The sequence below is a fragment of the Leptinotarsa decemlineata genome, unplaced genomic scaffold (genome assembly GCF_025532065.1).
Source record: "Leptinotarsa decemlineata unplaced genomic scaffold, Ldec_3_MD MMD2_tig00000218_RagTag_RagTag, whole genome shotgun sequence".
NCBI lineage: Eukaryota > Metazoa > Arthropoda > Insecta > Coleoptera > Chrysomelidae > Leptinotarsa > Leptinotarsa decemlineata.
In genome coordinates, this window is record NW_027412545.1 from 5251123 (window position 1) to 5279004 (window position 27882).

Genomic DNA, 27882 nt, shown 5'->3' on the forward strand with positions numbered 1-27882 from the left:
ATTTTACAAGTGTTGTTCATGACGAAGAATTCCAAGAACGAGGTTTTAATGATGACCGAGAACGAGAATGTTTCCTACTTATTCTTTGAGTCTTTGAGGTCTACTAGATACTCGTTAGGACAACAAGAGGATTGTTCTGAATTCTTGGGATTCTAGTTGAATACTCTTCATGGGCGGTAAAATTGCAGGATCAACACTCCTGTCCCCTCTGGATTTAATGATTCCGTACAGTCTATCTCATCTTGTGTTTGTAGATCAATTGCTGGAAAAATCCTCAGTTGTTTAGTCTGTGGTACATATTCGAGAGGTAGTAAAAGCAAAAACGAATGTGACTTTCTGGAACTTCAACAAGCATTTCCTAATATGACTGATAACCAGTCCGTGCATAGCTTATTGGTAAATCATCTGAAAATAGAACTTTTAACGGGTGATGATCAACTGTATGTTGCCAAATATGTGCCAAATTAACTGATTATTATAAGACAACAAGTATAGCTGAGGCACCAGTAAATCTAATAAGATCTTCAAACATGACTCAACCTCTAACGGAAGCACCAAACTCTTACGAAGGTTCGAAATAGATGAACACTTCAATCTAGCAGACCACTATTATAATCTTCATGCAGTCATTGTTCACTGTGGTTCTGGCGTTGAATCTGGTATTATTACGCATTAGTCAAAGACGAAACGAACTGGTTTAAGTTTGACGATAATCGTATCACTAAATATTCTGGCGGTATCTTGAATTCATTGCAGCCTCTGGAGACACCTTACATTTTGTTTTATGAAATAAAGGACATTGGCAGATCAAGATCTTCAGATGATGTGGTGCTGCAGGTTTTTCCGGGTCTTCTGCAGCTGAAAAAGCAAATGCGCCACTGGAATACCATCAAGCCGTCCCATAATTTGTATCAGTTTATATTTGAATATATTCTAATATAATGAAAAAAGTTACTAACAATTTCATATTTCACGAAATGTGCGAGGGCTTTGAATGAGAGTTTATAGACCGACCTCGCACATGTTGGTCAAAAGTTGAGTATTTACAAAGGGTTGTCATTAACAAACACGTTATGGTCAATAAACCTCAATTCAACCTATTATACAAGCGTTTTTTATGCCCAGCTGTTTCGAAGAACATACTTTCATTCCCAAAATTCAGCGAATTCGTTATGTAGTCGAGGACACGAGGAATTTACATTATTATTAATATTTAGAAGTAGTGAAAAATAATACAAAAAATCTTTGTGTTTTGTGTTCTTTGACCGTTTATATTCCTTGAGGTGTTTCAACATAATGATTGGTAATGTAAAAGTTGTGAATTTCACAAAAAAACTTTTTGATTATTCTTCAAAATATTGAATGTTTTCATTGAAAAGAATCAATAAGAAGGATGAAGAATTCTCGATTACAGACATATCATTGAAAGCTGCTGAAGCTAAAAAAATATTGATGAAAATGATGGTGATATCCTAACAAATTCAAAACAAATATTGAAAACTATATCAGATTGAAAATATTTTGTTGATAGTTGAAATAATAAATTATCAAATGTAAATTAATTACCAGTTGAGAAAAATCATTTGGAGTAGCTTTTGTCAGTCTTGTTACTAATGGAAACTAATTGATTGCATCAATAAACGCTGTTTTTCTAAATTATATTCAAAATATGTTTTTTCATTGGCCAGCTGTCATTTCCATACTAAAGACAACTCTCAGAAGTGGAAACTTCTAAACTGAGGATTTACGAGGTCCTACTTTCCAACGAGCGATTGCTAGTACGGATTGGACGATACACAGTGAAACTCGATCGTCCGGCCGTAGGACTTGTAGGAACCACGGTTCCTCATGGCGGTCCATTGGATGAGTAGAATGTAACATTCATGCTAACCCATCCGTCTACCATCTCTCCGATTTGTTTCTCAAAAAAATAGAGTATTGTTGAAACAGTACACCAATAATGTTTGCTATTTTTTTCATACATAAGTAGAGATTATGCATAGACTTGATTTGTCAAAAAAAATGAATCTTCAATATTTTGTCAATGATTGTTATAAATAACCACATTAAGATGAACGCTTTGAAATTAATTTCATAATATTAATATCATAAATATCTCATACATCACTAATACAGACTTTAGGGAAATTTGAAGGCTATGTATAATTATTCATAGAATCAACATGAAAGAGCACGTGCGTAACAGTAAACAAAAGCTAACAAATAATTTTTTGATAGACAAAACAGTCACATGCGAATGTAACAATATGAACAATAGACTGTATAAACGGAATTACAGAGAAATTTGAACCTCAATGATGTGAAGTTGCTGGTATTATGTAAAATTCTATTGTAAACATTATAATAGTTCAACAATAGTTAACACGAACAAACTTTCAAATAGAAAATAAAACCCAGTACCGAGATTAATTTTTTTTCAGAAGCAAAATAACGTAATTTGAGAAATTGCTTTTAATTAATGAATATTCTTATCGTATTTTCTAGTACATCAAGATTATAACACATCCGAAGAAAATGGCGAGTAATCAGAGCAAAAATATGAATATTCTCCTTATATCCATTATATAAAAACTAATCATTTTACGGTTTATGATTTCCATTCTCTGATAAACTATTGGTCCATATCCGTTCTGAAAATGTTTATTAAACATCATGACCAGAACTTCCTCCATGTTCGTAATAAAATTCACCCAGATTGAAATGTGTCAACAAAGAGATATCAAAAGAAAACTTGTCACGTAGGTATGAACTATGAATACCAACATTTGCGGTTTGAATTTCTCGTAAAAAATATCTTTGTTATTCATTTCGTTCTTGAAAGAATTTCTTATCAAAAGTCAAATTTCTGTGGTTCTCCATTGATTAGTTTATCAATCTAGTTTCGAAAATGAGGCACGAGGTCATATGAGTATTAATTAAATCTTCGATAACTCTTATATATAGTAAGATTTTTTTCAATATTCCTATTTCAATATTTGAACATTCAAGTTCTTGCTTTTACTATGATTTTATTCGCATTATTTCAGTACCTACAGCTTTAAGTTCTAATAGCAGGGGAGCCCACGATGCAAAACGGGGATTTACTCGAGCGTCATTGAGACATTTTAGGTTGCAAAGTTTAGATGATAAGATGAAAAAAATGTAATATAATATATACTTTTTCATCGGTGGAGGAAGCGGCTATAGATTTTTAAATATGTAAAAAAATACTGTTGCATGGACATACTCGAGCGCGTCAGATATTGATAGCATCAATGTCCTACTTATTTTTAATAATGTTCGTATGTTAATCTGATCGTTTTCATAATCGAGCTTGTCAGATTTTCGAAGGGGGTGTTGAGTGCAACGAAAAAAGCTCTCATTCAATAATCTGACGATTTCGATCTGACGCAAACTCACGGCCATTTTGAAATACTCAAGCGCGTCAGATTAAGATATATATGGTTCATCTTTAGGGATTCGCTTAATCTGACAAAAACAATATATTTGATCGAATTTATTTTTTATTCATTGAACTCAATTTATTGAAAAGCTCAGGAAATAGCTTGCAAATAAATAAGTGTATGTTTTTTAAGTAAAATTCTTGTATTTATAAAAAAGTAATTTTAAAAAACTGCAGAAAAAAATTAAATTTTTTATAATCAATTGATTAATTAATGAATAAAAGAGAAATGAAACCTTTTATGTTTTTACCACTTCTAATTGTAAATAACGTTACTGCAGTTTTGTCCTATAAGGACATTTTGAAACTTATATATTGTATAAGTTTGAAAATGTCCTTATAGGATGAAACTGCAGTAACTTTAGTTACAAATAAAAGTGGTGAAAAACATAGAAAGTTTAATTTCTCTTTTCATCATTAAGATTTCCTACCACGTAGTAACGGCTACATCCATCAATTAATTGATTAATTAATCATCATCTTCATCTTCATCACGAACGAGTCTCTGTGATCAGCTGTAATGGCGTCATGGCAACAGAATTCAGAGTGGGGACGGAGTGAGAGAGTAATAGATAGAGAAAAAGTGAATAGAGAATAGAGGAATAGAAACTCGGAGAGGGAAATATAGGTATCACACAGCTGCACGCATTGAACTTCATCGACGAATTTTTGTTATTTCGGCTTGTGGAAATCGTCGGATTATATATTTTTCGTTATCCTTGAATTATTCCATTCAAAATTAAAAAAAATCAGCTACGCTCGAGAATGTAAAAATGACGTTATTTTTTTACAACTTTGCTGCCCTTCCCTTTCTTTACGCCAGTCTCAAATTGTCAGATTACTGGAATATACACTTTTTAGCAGGTGATTAACTCACCCTACCTTAATCTGACGCGCTCGAGAATTTCTGATGATCAATTTTTTTAACTAATCTGATCCTTTATCCCTCACAGGCAGACTTATATATGGGGCTCATATTTGGTGGAGGTACTTAACCGGGTACAAGGTATCCCCCTGTATATTAATCTGCCACGCTTTAGTAAATCCCGAAGTCCCCGCGTGGGCTCCCCTTTATAAGTATTTTTCGAAAGTAGGTATACTTACATTATCTATAGGTACTTATAAATTTACTTTTTCATCACTGTTTATTTATACCGGTAAAGTGTCGGTATACCGGTATATTGTCGTTTTATATGGTAGATGTGCAATAAGAAATGTTTTTCGAATATTCCAACTGGAGCTCCAGCCGCGGTGGAAAAATACGCGTCCATTAAACAAAATTATATTTTCATCATTGTTTCTCTATGATCTTAAATTTGGGTGAATTTATATTTAATATCAGCATTGCACCCGTGCGGAGCCGGGGTGGATCACTAGTTTTATATATTTCACAACAATTGATTTAGCTACAGCTTCAAATGATATATTTATTTTTGTTTCTCTCAGGTTCATTCAGAATAAGACTTAGCACAGTTATAAAAATCAACATTTTAATGAACCTGTTGGTTACTATGACAATTTCAAAATGAATTATTGTTAGCATACACAACAACGTATCATATATATTTGCAGATTACTCAAAGTAGACAAATTAGAAGATTTGGATATAATAATTGAATGATATCATATAGTATTTGAATTGAAAGTATTCTATTGCTTTTTTTTAAGTTTTAGAAACTATTCAACTACGAGGCGACTATTGAACCCTGCTACACAGATACCCAGACCAATGATATCGTGTACATCGTGTATTAATACACTAAGAAACTTTGAACGCGTTTTTCTTGAAAATACCACATATAGTTTGAAATTTCAATTGGTTATTCGCAAAATGTTAATTATAAAATGAAAAAATGTTTTGAAATGCGAATTCATATCCATGAATGAAAAATATTTTGAAATAAATCTGAGAAAGCTACTCGAACATTGTTTTTATTCTATAGATGAGTACATTTTTGTGATTTCTGTTTCCATCTGAATTTCATATTCAACGATTTTTATACATGTAACTTTTGAAGAATTGAATAAAAAACTTCAATAAGTCTCCCACATGTTTTGTTTGATGATAGAAAAGTATTATAATAAAAGCTTCTTTGCCAAAAAACTAATCTCTCCTAAAAATATTTCCCTTTTCAATTCTCATTTTATTTTTCTTTCAGTTGATATTGTGTATAAATCATCTACATAGTTGAACAAATGAATATCTATTTCTCTAGATGTTTTCAAACTATTTTGATTTAGGTATATTTACTCCCTATATAGAGTTGAACGTACCCAATACTCTTCCAACTGATATATTTAAAAAAGATACAACCGCTAGAAGTGAAGTAAAAAACTGAATGAAGTGAGTGTCCGAAATCCTCACAGGATTACTTTATTGCAATTTTAATCCTCACAAATTGAGGCTTTATTCTCAAATTGGCAACATTATTTGTTGAAATTGAAAATATGCATATTCAAAAAAAAGTACGTTACAGGGCATGCTTCCTCCTACTTCCACTTGTACGAGTCGAGTCGATAGTCGAGAGCCGACCACATTTACAACTAACAGCTGTTTCTGAATGAGTAGTGGGAGAAAGGCCACTGAAAGGCCGATTGAGAACAGGCGGCGAGCAAGAATTCAAAACAGTTCAGTCGCTACCTCGAAGAGAACCGTGCGTGACAGGCAATGCAACAGTAATCATCGAGTCGAATATTTTTACGTTTTTTCGAAAAAGTCAGTGACCATCGCGAATCACAAAGATAAAATGGTGCGTAGTTTAGCCCAGTGGACGAAAACATTGAGTTTTCCAGCGAGGATATCACCCAACAAAACTTCGAAAGAAAGTGTCAACATCCATCAAGTCAGCCCCGCGATCACCCCCACACTAAGCAACAACTCTTTGACGAAAAACAACGACTTCAACAACATCATGAACAACAATCACTCGTCGCAGACTGAAGTCAACCAAGTAAGTGACGCGAATAATATCCATAATCCATTTGGAATTCTCCATTCCCTTGTTTTTTGGAAGGTTTTTAGTTGAAAACTTGGCAAAAAACGATACAAAAATCGCCAATAAACGTTTTTCAAGAGAGCCAGATTATCCTAGGAAAACAACTGAAGTGAGTTGCACAAATGAATGATGATCGTGCGAGAAAGAGATCGATGTTACTCTCTACCAGCTGTCCTTCTTGAGCCTGCATTATAATGCAAACAGGATATTTGCAAGATTGAACAAGTTTCAATGCGTGTTTCAATGGCTGAGTCACTGATTGAGGTCGATCGATTATTGATTCGATGTTTGATTTATTTTCCACTAGGAGTTTATTCAAATACGTACTAGGTAACTGGTGAAAAAGAAAGATGAATTGGAAGTTTATTATCAGACAAGTGACACACACAATAATTGTTACATTCACCTTTTAACTAGTCTCATTCCAGACAACCACTATTACTGAGTGTACTTTCATTAAATCATGAAAATTAAATAAAAATGAAAATTTTCTTGGAGAAAATTCAAATAAAAAAATAAAATATGTCCCAAGATCAAAGTCGAATTTGAAAGAACTTCTAACTTTGAAAATCGGCATTCCGAACTTGTTTTAGAAAGAAAGTACAGTTGACAGAGAACCAGAAAATACTACAGGGTAAGGTATATCTATTTTAATGGATACCCTTACTAAGGTTGACTAAGTAAGGTATCGCATAACAGAAATGACAAGGGCAATATTATTTAATCTAAGTTGAATTGTATCTGAATTTGAATTTTTTTTCTCTTAATATTGATAGGTAAAAACCGGCGTAAAAACCCAGGACGCCTGAGTTTATATATATATATATATATATATATATATATATATATATATATATATATATATATATATATATATATATATATATATATATTGTGAGTTATTACTTGGTTTGTCCAATAATAAACTCAATAATACTCTTGTTCTGGCCAAATTGTACTACCCCAATTATTAAATTCTCAATTTCATATACTTTTGACAGATTGCACACATTGTTTTCTCTCATTTTTTGTAGACATGGCACTTTCAACCAATAAAATGTAACAATTCAATATCTGATTATATAAACCTGTTGAGCATGGAGTGGCATACTGATCAGAGCTGGGGCCTTTATTATTCCTTATATAAACCTTTATTCTAACTTTCTGTAGCCTTACAAATCAGTTCTGTTTGAGAACGATACTGCGTTTATCCATCCTCTCAGGGAAAGACATCACTGACCAGATAAATTAAATTAAATTCTTAAATTAAATCTTATAATCTATAAAATTTCAAAGAATCTTAGTAAAAAACAAAAATTTGCCTTTTTCTGTGCGTTCCGGTTATCAATTCTGTTACATTTTTTTCATTTTACGTCAAATGAGAGACATAACTAGTTGTCATATTCTCAAAATAACCTACTTCTTTCTCGCTCTTCCACTCTTCCATCAGTTATGGTGTCGTTGTCTAGGGAAATTCCACAAGGGCTGCAAATATGTTCAGGATTCAAAAGAAATTTATACGGGTCAATAATCTCAAGTCTAGATTGTAAATGACATATTTAAGAGTTTTTTTATTGATTCGGCCGTTAATTGATGAAGATCCATAGTAATTTCATGAACAACACCTTATGATTTGATCTCCACAAATATATTTCTCAAATAAAGTTTATAGAGATCCAATCTTATGGTGTAGTTCATGAAAATATTCAAGAGTGTAACGTAATAAATTAAACTTTGCTCTACTTTACTTGAAAAGAACATGTTCTTATCAATAACCAACCTAACCTATAATCTAATTTAGCCTACAAAGTTGAAGAGTACTGCAGTTGACTCATTTAGGTACGCAATTCAGATTTACTCTACCGAGGGATGATAATTAACAGGACGATGCTTTTCAGTATTATGACCTGATTGCTTGTCAGTATTTTCCAAAGACCGGACTGGAGAAAGACCAGCATTGAATAATCTCCACGGATACCACATTTGTTGCCCCTTAATTTTTTAGGGGGGATAACCAAAAATAAAATCTACGTAATGCAGCCACAGTTGTAGTTCCTGATTACAACACGAAACTTTTTTGCGAGAACAGTTCTGTTAATAACAGTGACGTAGTTAAAACGCCATCTTGTGAAGAAAAGGTGAATTATATGACCCATAATTTATATGATCATTATGACTTATATAATTTTACTTGAGTTTGGGTGTAAAGTAATTGAAAAAAATTTAATAATATAAAAGTAATTTTACCAACACATTAAATGGACATGTAGTAAAGCAATCACCAATTCCTACATTAGAAAATAGATTTAATAGATTCGACCATTCCATGAAAATTTCCAAAAACGAACAAAAATCCTGAACTTCGGAGAGAGGATGGAACTTAACTGATGCTAATTCCAGATCTACTCTGGGGTCAATTGCCTCTAACGATTCATATCGAAATTAACTATCAGTGTGCGACATCCATTTCCTGTCACAAGTCAGACATAATCTTACGAAACTCTTCAGTGTTCATTCACGAAACCTCTCAGAACTGTAAATATAGTTTTGTTTGTATTAGCGTTGCTCGAAGGGGAAAGCCAGTTGATATGATTTTGCGGGAATGGCATTAGTCATGATCGGTTTCCTGGTTATTAAAAACGGTTTTCAACTTTGTCATACACATTTTCATTTGAAATTTATTCATGTCTTTCTGCTTTTTGAGGTTACCCAGCGCCTTCACCTTATTTGGTTTAGCAGTTTCAATCTGGCTTATCTATATATTGTTTTTTCACGCATATCTGCAGACAGTATTACTGTCCAAAAGTTGAATATATAGTCTTATTATGAAACGAATATTGAATTATAAATAAAATGAAGCATATTGGCATTTCAATGGATCAGAGAAACCAATTTTCCAAGAATCTCACTGATACTTGTTATTGCATTCACGTTCCTTAAAGCAAAAGGGAGGAGTTTTGAAACAAACAAGTTCTCCAAAACAATTTACATGAGATATACAGGGCGATTCTCATAGATGTATTTATGGCTAACGTGATATATTATGCCGAATTTTCGAATAGGTATTATATCTATTTAATTTTTCTACTTTTCAAGATACATTCCAGTGAATATTCCATTTTGAAAGAATGATTAAATATTGCTACTATTTATGTTTGTTATAACTGAAATATGATTTTGTATTATAAAATAATGATTATACAGACGAATTGATACTAAATTGTGCACTGAAATACTAGCCTCGAAAATTTCTGAACTCAAAAAAAAATACTTTTGATTAGAGAGGTCTTGCATGGTACAGACAAAATGATATATTTGAAGCTTTTGAACAATTAAAAACGGCATAATCTTGACAAGTAGCATAAGAGCATACATTCGATATCGTCAATCGATAATTCTGGTTGTGGAATCATTTTTCCCATCTATTATATAAAAAATCTATAAAAGTCACATATTGTAGAGTTTGCGTAAATTTGTTGAATCGTTTTTGGAAAATTGGAAAATTAAATTATAATTTAATTTCAATAATTCACCGTTCGTTGCAAAAAATCTTCTACTAATATTAAAATATGACGAGATTATTCATTAAGAGAAAAAGCTTCAAAAAAAAAAAATGGTATAATTAGTCAATTTCATTTGATCCATCAAGAGGTGTTTTGTGAAATATAATATTTTCTCCAGTAAATCATATTAGGTTCACTTGAATCACATCTTAAAGGTTAACTGGGTTCAATTTAGCAAATTAGGGGTCATGTGTTTTAGGAATTTGGTCAACTTCCGATTTAGATGAGGATTTAGATACCTGATTATATTAATTATTCTATCTCAAATTTAGATTTTTCTAATTCCAGTTGAATTCAGTTGAAATTGAAGTGAATAATAGTTTGTGAAGTGGAAGTTTATACATATAATACCTACATAACACGCTAGGACTTATTATAGGTGTTAAACACAATCCTAAATTAGTTTTGATAATGAGATAAACTTATGAAATTATTATATTGTCACCTATTTTTGATGAGTATACAAAGTTTAAAATACATCTGTCCGTTTAGAGTTAGTCAAAATCGAGTCCAAAGGAGTCGGTTACCAACAAACATACAAGTGAAGCTAATATAAGCGTGTCAAAAAAGAAATTTGTTTATCAAACACGTGAAGCAAACCTCCAAACAAACTGCAGTTCGAAAATATTCATCGTGAAATTCACTACAACTATAATAGGATTTGTATAATGGCTATTTGCCGGGTTTTCTGGCCGTGGTCTGCAAGTTTTCATGGTTGACGTTTCGTCTACTGCTGCGGTAGACATTTTCAAAGGCAATGTGATAACGGTCGCAATACTCCAGCTGTTGTTGTATCCAATGCATTAACTGTTAATGCGTTGGTTCTTGTTCCTGTTGTATCCAACGCATTAAATGTTAATGTGTTGGTTACAACAAGAACCAGAGCACCAGCTCGGGTACTGTTACCGTTACCACATCGCCTTTGGAAATGTCTACCGCAGCATTAGACGAAACGTCAGGCATAATAATCTGCAGACCACGGCCAGAAAACCCAGAAAATAACCTTCATACAGTTATCTCCGGCCTTAAAAGTTCACATTCTTATAATAGGATTTGTTAATTAGTAAATTTGCATTATTTTTTGAAAATATTTCCGTGATGTTTTGAAATAATCACATATATTATAAGATTCTCATAAATATAGAAATAGGATTAAGATGTAGAAAAAGTGTTTTATATACTTTTTGTTTCGAAAAATAAATATATCAATATCGAAAAATATGTCAGAACTGACCTATATTTGATGAAAATCCATTATAACAAATTCACAAACTTGACAGTTCACAAAACCGCGACGGGTGTTTCGCCATACAATAGCATCTTCAGGCGTGTCGCGGTTTTGTAAACTGTCAAGTGGAAATCTCACATTGAAGTGTTTTTTTGAATACGTTATCGATATTGAAATTAATAATAGAAAAATTCAGGTGTTTGGGTCTACTCAGTGTTATATTGCTAACAATTCTTACTTTTTTTTGATTAACCTAATAATGATACGAAACAAAAGGTCATCATCATGATTGAGTTTGAGGAAAAAATAAATTTCGTGCATCGATTATATTTTTACTGGATTGGAAGAGCCGAAGCTGTTCCACTCCAAAACGATAGTTTCATTTTGTCTATTTTTCCTGTTTTCCATCTTCATCAACGATTTTTGACATTGTAACTCCTCATTCGAAGATTTTTTATATCAATTTGACACAAGTTTTGAAAGCACAATTTGGAATATTTCTCGTATTTTTCTTCAAAGGCTGATACAGATTTTCCAGTGGAACAATTGCTTGTCTGTAAGTTTTTATTGACATGCAAATTGTTCATATACAAGTAAGTATTTATCAGGATATGTGGGGAATTTGTTTTTAAAGTATTCCAATAACTTTTATGTACATAATATGTACATATTATGGTCCAATTGTGTCATGAAATTCGTTGAATTCCAACCACATATTGTTGACTTATCATATTATATTAGGGAATGCTCAAACTCTTTTAAATCCTCAAATATTTACCTCAGAAGATAACGTATCTCATTTTACGACATTTACATTCCCTTATTGTATGACGTCATTTGCTTATCATTGGTACTTTAGCGATTTATTTTCTTTCTATCATTGCGAAACAAGTTATTTTTAGAGAGTTTTATTTTTGAAAAAAAATAGCATTTCGAAATTATCATTTATTTAGATCGCCAGTTTTTTACACAAACAACAACAGAATCTAACTTAGATACAATCAATCATCGCCAACAATATTAGAAAAAAAATTAGTAGGCGTATAGGTATTGCTTTGAAAGTTAGCAGAGATAAATAAATGACACACCTGTTTTCTATACTGGTATTGAATTATAGAGGTCATGAACCGCACACTGTGTGATTGTTTCGCATATTTCTGCAAAATTACTTAGTAGGAATATGCGTACGTTAACAAAAATTATTTGTGAGATTCGTAAAGATTTAATCAACTGATGGTTTGTTATCTTTTAACTTTCTCTAATTTTCAACAAGTTCTGAGGAGTTAACTTTTTTTAAATGCTACAAATAAAACCTGTCAAAAATCCAAAGCTAGTTGAGTAGTACGATTTCATATATTCTGATTTTGTACAATAATTGCATTACGTCAATGGAAGAAATTCAATACTAATGCAAAAAATAAATAACTGTGACTGATATAATAATAGAAAAAATATCAAATATTTGTCATGCTCAACAATAGTAATCTATTGAAATTATTCAAGAACGACAAAAATTAAGTAGGTAATTTAGAATTTGTTCTTTATTAACATTCCCTAAACTCAAAACATTTTTTACGATATAAGTTCACAAATCTCATTCATATAAACGTAGACTAATGATGGAATTGATCGATACACCGACCAAAAACACGTGTTTTTTCTATACAATAGCCTTCTCAGGCGTATTCACACTGTAGTATGAACACGCCTGACGAAGCTATTGTTATGCGAAACAAGTGTTGCAGTTGAAGCTGTTCAGTGAAAATATTATTAACAAAAAATGAAAAATAAAAATTGAAAAGATTCCAAACCAATTTACGTTACGACGTTTCGATTGTTAGTATCCACAATCGTCTTCGGGTGATAACTATTTTTTTCATAACTCAGATATGTACAAAATTACCAGAAACGCCTTTTTGCTAATTTCAATTTCTTTGTCTTTATATTTTACGTCAGTTACTAAGTTAAATGTTAGAAAAACTGACAATTTTTTATAGATGTGGCTTATTCCTAACGTTCTGGAAAATTCTAGGGATCAATAATTTTGCAGTCAACTACAGAGAATATTGAACTAGAAGCTACTAGGTCCTTATTTATTTGAACTGAGAAAAAACTATTAAACTAATTTTGCCCGTAATTTGTATTTGAAGATAACTCCACCCCTTTTTTTTAGGTAATGCTTCTTTAGTGGTCAGTATATTTCTATCTCATCCAAAAAATACAATAAGCTCGGATTATTGTGAACAAATCTGGAAATTTTCATCTAAACCATTAGAAATTCCATACAGTTATTTTCCTAAAGTCATTCACAGAGGAATGTAGTAAATATTTCTTAACAACCTCTTCCTTGATTAGACTAACAGTAATTAATCTCCCAATTAAAAACAGCAAAGGCGCCTCTGAACTCACTTGAGCTGGCGAACCTAGTCTGGTTGACTGCAAAATGTACCGATATCTGCACGAAGAAATAATAAACATCTATGAATCGCAATCATTGAGCTCATTTTCACGTGATATTTCATACACGTCAGATTTTTCGTCTTCCATAACTTCGTAAAACAAGCCAGTCGAACTTTAGAAAACAATCCATGCAGCATAAACAAACGGAATGTTCGAGTTTGATTGAACGCTTCCCATACGTGATCAAGAAACAAATAATGGTTCGTTCATAGGAAGGATGTGTCTGGGTATTGCGTAATTTGTGCGTGGAAGTGAATGGATAACTACTTCACAGTATACGATGCCTTTGAATTTGTTAACAGACTTTGATTTTTCCTTGGATACAAAACAGGTAATACTTACTTTAATTTTTGCTCGATATTCTTTACCTAACTAATGAGGAAAATTTATTAAGAAGATGCATTCATTAAATAATAAATTGAAAAAACTGAGTTCAAAAAAGCATAAGCGTATGGCTCCGAAAACCATCCACATTGTAGAAAACCACTCTTCTTAATCTTTTGATAAAGAGGAACTAGCTTTATTGAATAAAGGTTTGAAATACGGCATAAGATCTCCCCAAAAGAATTTGGAAGAAGCACTCGTACGTATCGAAAGCTCTATTCAGCAACTACCGGAAACTTCAAAAGGATTTGTTCGCGAAGCATGTAAACAACAAATTTCCAAAAATATGAGCAAAGAGCCACACATTTCATAGAGAAAAGAACAGAAAATTATCAAAAGATTGAAAGAAAAGGACTGTTTTTATTTAAAAGCGGACAAAGATAACAAAGTGGTGATTTTGGATAAAGATGATTATTTTGAGAGAGTCGACAGCCTAATTGAAAATGGTCCATATCAGAAATTACCACGAAATCCATTATCCAAGATGACTGCTAACGTAAAAGCCACATTGAAAAAATGCAAGACACTGATCACACCGATTTTAAACAGGAGGCTACAACTTACAAATCCCACAGTACCAAAGATATATTGTTTACTAAAAATACACAAACCTGGAAAATCGATGCGACCAATAGTCTCAGCAACTAATTCGCCTTCGTACATTATCGCTAAATGGTTGACAAAATAATTTGAAAATCTCCCGATCGGCCCAACCGATGCGAGTGTTGAAAACTCACAAGAATTCATAGAGAAAATAAAAGATATTAAATTAGGAGAAGGCGAATTATTGGTATCGTTCGATGTGAGTTCCTTATTTCCAAGCGTTCCAATATCACAAGCTCTAGAGTGTTTGAGGGATCTTCTGAAATCGAACAACTTAGCAAATGAAGCTGTTGAAGAATACATTCAACTCACCAAGCTCTGCTTGTATCAAAATTGTTTTCAATATAATGGCTCATATTATGAACAGCGTGAAGGAACGGCTATGGGTAACCCATTGTCTCCATTTATAGCGAACCTATTCATGAGTAGGTTTGAAACGGAAGCTGGGAAAGAACACTCAGTTACTTCCCTAGGGTCTGGATCAGGTATGTTGATGACATATTCGCTGTAGTGGATACAAGGATAACCAGAATTGAGAATGTCCTTTCAGCACTAAACAACAGGTGTAAGTGTATAAAATTCACATATTAAGTAGAAAAAGAACGAAAGTTGCCGTTTTTAGATGTATTGGTCATAAGGAACGAACATAACGAAATAGAATTTGACATTTACAGGAAAGACACGGGCACTTTCAGATACATTCCCAATGACTCGAATCATTGTCCACAACACAAAATGGCGGTACTGCAATTTCTGGTACACAGGTTAATAAATTTTCCTTTAAAGAAAGATAAGTACGACAATAAAAAGAGAGTGATTCAGTATGTAGCTGAAGCAAACGGTTTTAACCCAGATATATTTGGCAAGATAATTAGGAAATGCAAATTTAGGGAAGCACTTCGTAAATCTTCGACTTTTCAAAAAGAGGAGAGTAATAACAAGTTCATAGTAATCCCATATGAACCCCAATACATGAGAGGGCTTCAACAGATATTCGATAAAGTAAATATGAAAGTTGCATATAAAACTTCTTATAAATTGCAACAGCTTCTTGGTAATCCAAAAGATAGACTAGAAAACACAGAAAGGTCGGGGATTTACGAAATCAGTTGTCAAGATTGCATCAGCAAATACATCGGCCAGAGCCGACGAGCGATTAAAACCCGCTTCAAGGAGTATTGTGCACACATGAAATACGGAAGGATAGAAAAATCCAGTGTCGCCCAACATGCTCTAGACAAGGACCACAGAATTGGTGAAAACAATCTGAAACTGATTAAGCATGTGCATGACACCAGGCTGCTCGATGCATGTGAGAGTCTAGAAATAGCAAAATGTAAGAACAGCATGAATGGCGATAACGGACCCATCCCGTTTAGCCCGCTTTTTAATCTTCTGTTAGGAAGAGAATAATTACTAAGAACTTGCAGGTAGTTAATTACCGAGAAATTCCATATTGGACTTCAGGTATACAACCTCAGGTAACAAATTTTAGTATATAAGGATTAACCAGACTAGACTAGGTATCAATTTTCTTCTCCTGAGGATGCTAACTTTGTTGGCGAAACGCGCGTCGAGTGCAAAAATATCAGTATGGTATTGGGGCAATTGATCTCGAAAAAAGTTATAGTATTTGTATTCATGTCATCATTTTACTGAAATCTTGGATAATTTTACAACTTGCCAAAGTATGTACCTATTTATTTTTCAGCAATTTGCGGGACGAACTTTCTATTGAAACTATAAATTAAATTCGAATACATTATCAAATCGAAATTAGTGACAAAGATATCCAGTAGGTGGATATAATTTATTTTTATGAGAATTGATTCTTTGTTCTGAGCAAAATTCATTCAGAATGAAGTCATTTTGATTATCATCTTCCGTTCATCAAACCTCTTTATTTGATACCCATATAACAGGGGTTAATAGTTCGGAAATAGTCGCCATTTTGTGTGTCGACCACATTGAATTCAAAATGACCGTAGTTAAATAGTCGTGTACTGTCAGGAGAACCAAACGTGTGGAAAATTTCTTTTCAATGCGTCGAGTTGACAGGTTCCAAATTAAGTTTCAAGATTTGTCCTACTCATAGCACCGCACAAATGGGATTGAACAAAAACTGAAAAATAATAACTGTTGAATAATAATATAATAAATAATGTATCTAATCATACTTTTGCAGACAATATGTGTATTTGATTATCGATATTAATCACAAGTTTTCGTGTGCCTATCATATATAATACTAAATTATATACCCACGTTCTAAAAACGGCGGATTTAAATGTATATATACTTTCATCTGTTTTACAGCTTTATGCAAGTTTTTGACTCCCACACAGATTGTAATAGGCAAAGGCGAATTAAATATTGGATTTTTCGTCAACAATTTTCTTCATACGAACGACAAAATCTAAAATCATTGATTTAATTCTTATGTTTCATCAAATGATTCCTAGCAGTAAGTAAAAATTCAAGTTTGAGTTCATACTATATGCAATTATGATTCAGGTTACTCCTTTATCAGTTATCTATTGTATTCACAAATCGTTTTTCATTTTAAACCTTATACGTAGCTTTTTTTTTTTTTTTTTTTTTTTTTTTTCTGATTGATTCGGCCGTTACTTGATGAAGATCCATAGTAATTTCACAAACTACACTTAAACGATTTGATCTCCACTAATGGAGTGGAGATTAGTGGAGATCAAATCGTTTAAGTGTAGTTTGTGAAACTTATACGTAGCTGTTGAGAATTCACAAACCCAACTTTTCAGGCCAACCTGTACTATTAGGAATTTGTATAGGATTATAAAATTGTATGGGAACAAACCGTTATTATAAAAAATCAACTACTTTAAAAAATTCAAAACTCGTCGTTGCCAATTATTTGTATTATGTTTATATAGAAAAAATAATATTTCAGTTATTTTTGCCTGGTCGATAAGCGAAGAGTGACAGATGGAAAATTAATTTAAACGAACTCTGATTTGTGATTCGAATTCTCAAGTTACCTGAAGCAAGAAGTAACTCTATTGACTGAAAATATTCGAGAATAGAGCGTTAAATAAAAGATACAAAAATTGGCCTAAACTGACTGCTTTTTTAAAATTAAGATGCCAAAGTGATTTCGTTGGTTAAAAAAAATCCTTGAATGCAATTTCAAGTAAATGAAGAAAACAACACAAAAAGTCAGTGAGTTTCTTTAAGTTAATTGAGGCAACGTGTTTGGGCTTTATTCATATCTTATATAATGATGAAGCGAATGGTTAAGATTCAGATTAATTATTCAGTGCGGAATAATTGTAAATATTACCACATATACCCATTTCAAAATAATTTGTTTTTTTTAACAAAGTTCACCAGTAAATGTTGTCGGTCCGTAAAATTTTGGAATTAACGAATCTTATTTTTGGATATAAGAACGATTTAAATATCCCCAAGAGAACTTGAAATTTGTTGCCCCTTCTTAATCATCACATATTATTATACGGAAATGTATTTGCTTCTTGCTAGCTTCAAATGCAATCTTAACGACAAAATTATATAAAGTTCGACTTTTTATCAAAGTGACTTTCAGTATTCATGTCAATTCAATATTCATAGATTGCCTGAAGTAATCTACGTCGATCTAGGATCTGGGTGTAAGAATTTCTCATATAAAAAGAGAATTGAAGTAAGTAGAGCAGCAACATTCCATATTTCTGTCCAAACCGCAAGTGCACGAAATAGTATCTCATTCATAATGAATACATTTTTTATTTATTCGATTGGCAATGTCTTTTATCTGAACATCAATTTGAAATAATATTTATCTCAATGTTTAAAAAAAAATCTGTTTTTCCGTTAACCAGCTGTCGCACCCCTACGAACGACAACCCTCAGATGTCGAAACTTATGCGAGCTAAGGATTAACGAGGTCTTACCTTTTTAACGTGTGATTCCTAACACGGATATTAACATACCCGTGTTAGGGTATGAAACAACTAGTATTAACATACTAGTTGTTTCAAGGTAATAACGGATCAATTATAGAAATATTTTTTCATATTCATCTTCATTGTTACAGAAACTCATTATTATTACGAGTAAATTTTTGTTTGGTTGAAAGATAACATTTATGAGTAACTTACGATAACGGAATCAAAAAGAACTCAACGTATTTTGTTTTCTCATCAGACCATGACAAAAACATCAGGTTAGTTTAAACTGATTCAGGTTATGTGACTCTTTCTATACAAAATTCTATAGACCTGTTCAGCTTTTCAGTTTGTAATTTCGAATTGTTCAAAACGCCATTCAAAATTAGTAGAACACTCATATAATGATATAACTTCTGCAACACTATGTTTAGCATCCAATTGGGTGACTATCTTGTGATACGTTACTTTTACCAAGTATCTCATTCATTCACTTATTTAAGATAAGTCGATAAATATACTTAGTTTAATTCTCAAGTTTGAACAGATTCCAAATATGTTTTTTGTGCAAATTAATTCATTTTCTACCTTTCATTAAATTGAAAATACGGTAAAAAATAATATTGAATGAATGAATTGATGAATGAAACGGCAAATTGCAACCAAAATGAAATGGGTTCAAACGCTTGGAGACCTTGGCACAGATTGTAAATTTGATACACCAATACCTATATCAATATCTAGCGAAGGTCAGTAACCTAATCGTTTACCTTCATATGGTTTAAGTAAGTCAAAAAACTGTAACTGTCCAACTTTTATCTACCATTGTAATAAATTCAACGGCAACTTTAATTACATCGATTAAAAGGTGGAACGGTTATACTCATTGTTTTAGAATTGTTTCATAATGACATATATTATTTTATTGATTACTGATGATGCAACCTAGAGTGAAGACTTATAAAGAAAATTACGAATATTCCAGTAATTAACATAAAAAAATGGATTCGATTGTCAGATAAGTATTTATTAGAAAGGGGCGAGCTTTCTCAACAATAATTTATATCAATCGCAACAAAGTATAAAACGATAAAATGTATGTCATTCAAATGGTTCTTAATTTTCAATATTAACAATATTCATGTTTTTTTTGGAAGTAAAAATGATGTATTTTCAAATAGACCCACCTCACATATTTTGTGAGAACTGAATTTGAACCCCAAGTTAGATAGGCCCGTATATCCTTAAAATTTCTATTAATATAAATAAATGTGTAAAAGTCGATATATAGTAAACAATCATATTAACTTGGGAGAGAAAATTCGAAAAATTATTTTCTACTTTTCATAAAATTTAAAAAGGTTATTGAGCTTCCTATGTCAATTTTTTATCATATTCGCAAAATGTACACATTACTGGGCTTCCACCTGAACATTTATTAGATGGAACCGACATTAGAACCACCTTCCAATAATGCCAACTTAGTTGACGAAACATTTCTATGTAATATTCTGGAAGTGCATTTCAAGGGCTGCTCGTAAGGGTAGTAAAACGTTTATCAACGAAATGAATGAACCTGTTGCAAACCAAACTAAATTTCAAATCTCAGGTGAAGTCCTCACATTCTGTGGTCGCCATTGAGAATAACTTCGTACGCATTGAGAAATTAAACGAGCATAATATGATATCATTCTGTGAATTGAATTACATCGGGCACCGTTTCGCATGACCTCGATTTCTGTGGCTCATCTGACACATGTTTTCTCCATCAATTGACTTTCAAATAGACCACAGACATAGTTTATAGGCGAGATTTAGTATATCATCGCTAAGAATGAGCATTTGTGGGCAGTAATTTAAATTAACGACACGAATGATTAGACTGCAGCAAGCAGACTATCTTGATTCATACAAAACAAAATACATGAACTAACTAGGAATTTTATAAGGCTTCACACGCACTCTATATTGCTATTACGAATAAAGCCACCATTCGAAAATAACGTCAACCAAGAACTATATCTACTTAGTTATATAAGGACTTCCAGAAATTATGTACAAATATAATTTTTTCATCAATGCTTTTTCTACAAATGAATTGGAACTACGTTCCAGCTGGAAAAAACAAAACAGGAAATCACTCTTAATCGATGAAATTATTTGCTGTAGGAGATTTTGCCTAAGGTGAATAGATATTTATTATCTGAACGAAACTTGGTTTAACTAAAATTATACCGTTGGAAAGATGTGGCAAGGCAAAAACTTTACAATTTCACGTCAAGCATTTTAAGAAGGCTTGGCCTACCGGATTAAAGTCGCCTTTTGGAAAATGAAAGCGACTGATTATTACCCACATTGCAAGTGTTGATGGTTTTGTTGAGGGCGGTTTATTGATATTTGAGTCGTAGCATTTTTGTGATCCACTGTTTGGAACCTTTGGTGTAGTAATGAATATTACTGGAGTTTCTTCCCAACACCAAATCGTTATGTTTAACACTACGACACGTATTTCGTATGTATAGTTATATGTTTCAACAAGTATTTTTTATTAAATACCCAAATGCACGCCACTGCAAGTTGAAAACTACCCGAAAGCTCATAAAATATTTTTCGTGTCCCGTTTGGTATACAAATAAACTGTGGATCCGGTAAAGTATCATAGACCCGCCTATATCAGTTGTGGTAAATCATAACGGAATCACAAAATTTTCTTTGAGGAAACTGTAAGCGGTTTGCATTATTTAACAATAATAATAAATGCTTTTATTGAAAAAATACTCAGTACAAGAGATACTTATAATGAGCATGTAATTTACTATTAGGAAACTGAGTAAAGATCAGTTCAAGCATTTAAAATATTGCAAAATTTTCCCAATTATTCTTATTCTCAGCACTCAACGAAAACTTCAAACAATTATATAATTCAAGAAATTTTATACACCTTTGTTGTTTTGAAATATCTTTCGTCTCAAGACCAATTTAAAAATTCTTTATTTTGTCAGGATAGGAGACAGCGCTGTAACATATTTTTCGAAAAAATCATCTTTTATATTTTTCCTGTTTATCATAGGCATTGCAGGAAGTATAAAATATCTATATTAAACCTTGAGTAATCACATATCTTAACTGGTTCATTATGAATGATGGTCTACGTATTTCATTTGCTTTTATAGCTTTTCCAGCAGTAACTTTTAATATCTAGCTTTAAATAATGAAACATCCTCTATAATCGTTTATTTTCCAACCACATAAAATCGTCATAAACAGAAGTGTTCAACCACACCAGAAGAATTTCAATAAACCGTGTTTACCAATGCAACCTCTAATCTCGTAAATATAGGCATTACCACCTCATTTCCTTTTGTAGTATGCAATTAACTATATAGTTTTGAAAATGGGAAAATGTCTAACGAATCATATCTTTTTCATTTTTCGAATGATGACTCTTATCAGTTCGTTTCATTCAAGAGGTTGAAGAAATCATCTCAAAAATGTTAAACTGGCAATAATCAAAAGCCAACATTTCCTTGGATCACACAGTATATTTATTCAAGCAAGTATGCTAATAAATAAAACCGAATCTATCTGAGAACTCATCGAATCATAGGTACAAAGAGCATTGTAAAAATTAAATGATTCACCGAAGTTTTATATTACCATAAATTATAGAAAGAATTATGACGTCATCTGTCATTCGGTAAGAGTTGAATTAACAACGAAACGAGTCATCATTCACTGTTCAACAAAAGAAATCTTGCAGCCTTCATGAAATAAGCACTCGAGAATGGCCATCTGAAATAATATGTATATCGCTTAACAGTTAGGTATGCACCAAGTGTAATATTTTTAATTTTTTTACAGATATACTCCGATCCTGAGTCAGAGAAGGCTATTATGAGCTCGGTTGTCTACTGCATTCACCACAAAGAAGGTTGTAAATGGTCCGACGAGCTTAGGAAATTGAAGGTATGTAAATGATATGAAGACACCTATGATACACAGTACTAGCAAAAATATTTTACAAGTCTTGCTAGTGAAGTTTCTCAATAGGCTCAAAGGCTTTTTTGTTACTTCAACGGAACCATATCTCACTATGATTTTTATGGTACTACTAAATTTGATTGCAAAACCTCAATATTATAAAATATTTGAAATGTTTTTCGTTATTCAGTCTCTTAGGACGTTATTTATGAAAACCATGATCTACGTTAAGATAAGAATATTTAATATGATGTGAAATATTCTACAACATTATAAATGATTGACAAAAGAATGTAATAATTAATCATCCGTATGTGTATATAACATATGTTTATTTCCATATGTATATTCATGAACACTTTCTATGTCTTAGTTTTGGTGTTCACAACCATACTGACTGTCCCTATACAAGTATTATCAGTATTATAATTCCATTTCTGTATCATCTCTCAGCAACATAAAGAACTTAAACCTACCTAGATGTATTAAAATCTAGGAATGCTTGGTTATTTTAATACGAAGTATCTGTATTTTTAAGTAATCCATAATCCTTGGCGATCCAACAGTACAAAATTGAAGCAATTTTCTTGTAAATACTTTCGATATTCTGCATACGACTGTCTGATTATTATGCTTAGTAGACTCCTGTTTATTATATGCGAGCGCTTTCGACAGCTGGTCGTGCTATCATCATCAAGGTGTTGAGTAGAGCCTTGATGATGATACCCAAGTCAACTTGCCAAGTTTTTATATCAGTGTTGGTAGTTTGACTTGCAACTTACCGCCTTGAGGGAGCTGCGTTTATCATTGATATTGGAGAAGTCTTTAGTCGATACCATAGATGGCGTCTTCGTATGGGGTCTTTACTGCATAAACTATTTATCCACCACTTTATTTCATTGACATACATTTGTCCTTGTCTTTAATCTTGCACCACTTTCTTTCAAATCATTCATGAAAAAACAAATGAACAGTTGAAAAAGAGTTACATCCATGAAAGGAAAGATTTATTTTTACATGGTCATTAAACTATTTCCACATTCGATTTTTTCTTCCTCATTACGTTCTATCAAGAATTTGAAGAAAAATTAATAAAATTCATTATATTCAGAAAAATTTTCGATATAAAGGAAAAAAATGTCTTGAAGAAACTTCAACACATCTTAGGACTATTTTTTTTAATAAAACATTTTCAATAAAATTTTTCTTTTCAACCATTATTTAAAATTCACCTCAACGATTTTTTGCAGGGTCACTTGAATACTTGTAAACACGACGCTATTCCTTGCACAAGCAAGTGCGGAGCTCAAATTCCCAGGGTTTTGATGGAGGACCACCTCAAATATACCTGCCCACAAAGACGAACAAGATGTGAATTTTGTAATAAAGAATTCACAGGACATACTTTGGAGGTAAGCATTCACAAAAACATCTCAACTAGATAAGAAACCATTCGTATTCCGAAACAACATGCAGCATTCATTATTTTTGTGGCCACTTTATGAATATTGACGAATGACGGGAAAAATTAACGACTTGAATACCACCCACGGTGGTATACATTTTCCGATATTAATTTCTTTGATGACGAGTATTACCCTCTGTTTGAAGAAAAATATAAACAAACACTGTACATTCAATACACATACATTTCTCCCATCTCATGTCATATGGCACAGACATCAAATTGTGTGAACAGAGATTATGGGACACTTGTTTAATGATAATGATATTCTGTGTTTATGAATGAACATATGTTAAAAGTATATTACTCTTTCAGAACCACGTTGGCAACTGCGGGTATGAACCTCTTTATTGTGAGAACAAGTGTGGAGTAAAAGTTCAGAGAAGACATCACAGCCAACACAAAGTTGGAGACTGTTCCAAGAGGCTTCTGTCCTGCCGATATTGCACAAAGGAATTCGTGGCAGACACCCTAGCAGCTCATCATGTAAAATGCGGAAGAGTTCCAATCCAGTGCCCGAATCGATGTGATATTAATGTTCTGGCACGTGAGGAGCTAGAAACCCACATCAAAGAGGAATGCACTGTTTCCGTGCACAGCTGCAGCTTCAAGGAAGCTGGATGCAGATTCAAAGGTCCGAGGTACGTCATGGAAAAACACCTAGAGGAGAACTGCCAGCAACATCTGACGCTTATGTGCAACGTTGTTTCCAAGCAACAACATCAGATCAGTTCGCTGAAAAGTGCCTTGTCCAGGCTGTCTCTGAATTATTCTGGAACTCTGATTTGGAAGATCAGCGATTTTTCTGGGAAGATGTCCGAGGCAAAGAACAAGGAAGGCATGGAATTGGTTTCCCCACCCTTTTACACTAGTCAATACGGTTATAAATTACAGGTAAGAAAGACATTAATTCTTATACGTTCTTTTGATGTACACGCTGAGTTAGAACATTAATATTAAATTCTACTTTCTGTTCTATCAGAACAACAGTATTCCAAAATATTCAAAATTGTTCTTCCTGCTTGCGAAGACATGAAATAATTTGTTTGTTAATGTCATTCATAAAAATTCAGGTTAAATACTTTAGTATTTAACCTGAATATTTAAATATCATTCAATGAAAACTTCGAATGTTGATATGTTTCGAAGGGTTTTATTCACCAAAAATAAAGGTCTTCCTTATAAACTTTCTCACTTATTGTAAACTGAAATTTCTTCTACACAAGTTTTTAATCTACTACTTCTTTGAATCTGCTAGATAAAACAATATTCAAAAATGGCTACAATGCCTTACCTCAAATGGAGTTATTAGATATCCTGAAATAATAATTTTATTCTTCTTTTAAACAAGTCTTAAAATCTGTTTGAACTGAATAGAATATGTGGTAAATTTGAGTTAAAAAAAATCTGTGCAAAATATGTTTTTCCGTTAATCTACTGTCGCCTCCATACGAACGACAACTCTCAGAAGTTGAGAAACTTGTGCGAGCTAAGGACTAACGAGGTTCTACCTTTTAACGTGTGATTTCTAACACGGTTGCAGAATAATCCCAGCTTCAACCAGATACATTCTCTCCAGAAAAATATCTGGTCGAGGCGGGAATCGAACCCATGGCCTTCCGATCGTGAGTCGGGCGCACTACCACCGCGGCCAATTCTGAAAAAAAAAGTGAAAATCAAACTATAGATACCTGAAAAGCAAAATTCAGATTTCAATATTTTGAAAAAATATAATGTGGTCTGTGATCTCTGAAATGTATCGAGTTGATAGTACAATGAATTATAAAAAAAGAAACCAGTTAATACTGTTTTTCATTTGAATAAATCCGTTCTCATGCAATTTTCTTCGGCCTAATAATTCACCAATGAATTTGAAAATTTACATTTTTCCAAATATTGTGTAGAGTAGAACATAGTAAAATTATTAAAACTAATTCCATCATCGTCTTCATAACTATTCAATTTCGTAAAAAGTTTATCAATCAATTGTCCCCAATGTATTAAATAATTTTCTATAAAGTTTATTTCTGTAGGCGATCTCAACATATTTCCCAATGATTCAAGACATTATGAGTTTATGTTTTACTATACTTTCTGCAGAAATTCACATTCCTATTTACGGCGTCACGATGCTGTGATGCCTGAAGATGCTATTGTATAGTGAAACACGTGTCACGGTTTTTAAACGGTCAAGTAGAAATCTCACATTGAAATGTTTTTTGAATACGTTTTGATGGAAAAAACCAATAAAATCTTTCATAATACAATTTTATATAGCCTAATAATATTTGAAAAAACCTCTTAGCATAAACTTCAATATAAAAAATAACGAACTCCACAAAAAAGTGCTCTATCTGACTTCTGGAAACAAACTGAATCACTATTTTTTTGTTACAGGCATCTCTATTTCCGAATGGAAATGGCGCTGGGGAAGGTTCCCACATCTCTGTCTACATAAAGATTCTGCCCGGAGAATACGATGCTCTTCTTCGTTGGCCATTTTCCCACTCTGTTTCCTTTACTCTGTTCGACCAATCTACTTGTCCGGAAAAGGCTTGCAATATTGTGGAGAGCTTCATTCCTGATCCAACCTGGAAGAATTTTCAGAGACCTAGTTTAGAACCAGACTCTTTAGGCTTTGGTTTTCCCAAATTCGTCTCACATGAAATGCTCAAGAAGAGGCATTTCATGAAGGATGACACAATGTTCATCAGAGTTAAAGTGGACCCCAGTAAAATTGTTGCTGTATAGAAAAAAATATGGATTGTTTTGTTGTTGATCTCATTTTTGTTTTCGTTTGTAAATATAATCTGTAAAAATGTATATTTTTGAAAATATTCTAAGACTGCATTATGTGAATGTATGGCTCACCTACGATGGGTTTTCTCGAATAAATTCAAAATCAACCAGATGGCACGTGAACTATTACCAAGCTCATGTTTTAATTGTTTTTCAAATAAGCAGTGAAATGTGTATGACAATTTTCATGTCAATTTTTAATATTCCTGAAAAATTTAGAATATAGGGAGGAGTTCCATCTGGTAGAAATTTTAAGCAACCTAACAAAAGTAAATAGGTTCAATATACTTTCTTTTATAAAATCTATTTTTATTTTTTGGGGGTTACATTAATTTTTTATTTGTATTATTTTCTCGGTTTAAGTCTCTCAGGGATTTGTATAAAAATATATTCAAAATTATTGTGCATAACTTTTTGTGATAGCTGGAGAACACCAAAGTTTTGTTTATACCTTTTGTAAATATAGCATTTATGGTGACATGTACTTGGTACAGACTAATTTAAGTCGATTTAAGGTTAATATTTTATTTTACTGAATGAATATTCAGTTCAGGATAAATATTATTTGCACTGGATGATTGTTTAGTTCAGAATAAATATAATTTTAACATTTTTTCAAAAGGTCTTTCATTTATTTTTTAAATTTTACTCATCAGTGCCTTATTATCCCTGCTTCTTTGTATTGCACTCATTGTTTATTTTCGGGTTCAGTCAACTGGATAATTGACCAATTACAGTTTTACTAGTATTCGCAAATATTTTCAAATTAGGTAGATGAAAACTGATGGCTGTGTCTGTGAGTTAAATTTAATAACAAACTTGATTGTATAAACCGCATATTTATATCTATCATCGTTTTTGAACTCCAGTAGCTGTAACTTTTTTCCTGTCAACAATTTCTTGTTTCTATGAAAACGCACTGTTTTACGTAGACTTTAATGGTGTGAAATACATATTTTTTTAAATGAGATATCAATAGTTATTGATGGAAAACTATTTTTTTAATGAGTCACCCCGTAT

At 32.4% G+C, this 27882-nt stretch overlaps 1 protein-coding gene across 5 annotated transcripts in view; it reads left to right on the top strand.

Moving 5' to 3' along the window:
* Traf4 (TNF receptor associated factor 4) overlaps nt 1-27483 on the top strand; it is a 174583-nt gene extending 147100 nt beyond the window's left edge. For 2 of the 5 annotated variants that reach the window (XM_074173306.1, XM_074173305.1), the window contains exons 3-6: nt 22479-22583; nt 23849-24010; nt 24379-24957; nt 26461-27483. In XM_074173306.1, coding sequence (XP_074029407.1) covers nt 22479-22583; nt 23849-24010; nt 24379-24957; nt 26461-26814 — 1200 coding nt within the window. In that variant the 3' untranslated portion in view covers nt 26815-27483. Of the gene's footprint in view, nt 1-6037; nt 6415-13838; nt 14042-22397; nt 22422-22478; nt 22584-23848; nt 24011-24378; nt 24958-26460 lie in introns of those variants that run through there. The other 3 variants (XM_023164807.2, XM_023164808.2, XM_074173308.1) reach the window with 3 other exon arrangements.
* Nucleotides 27484-27882: the final 399 nt, after the last annotated feature.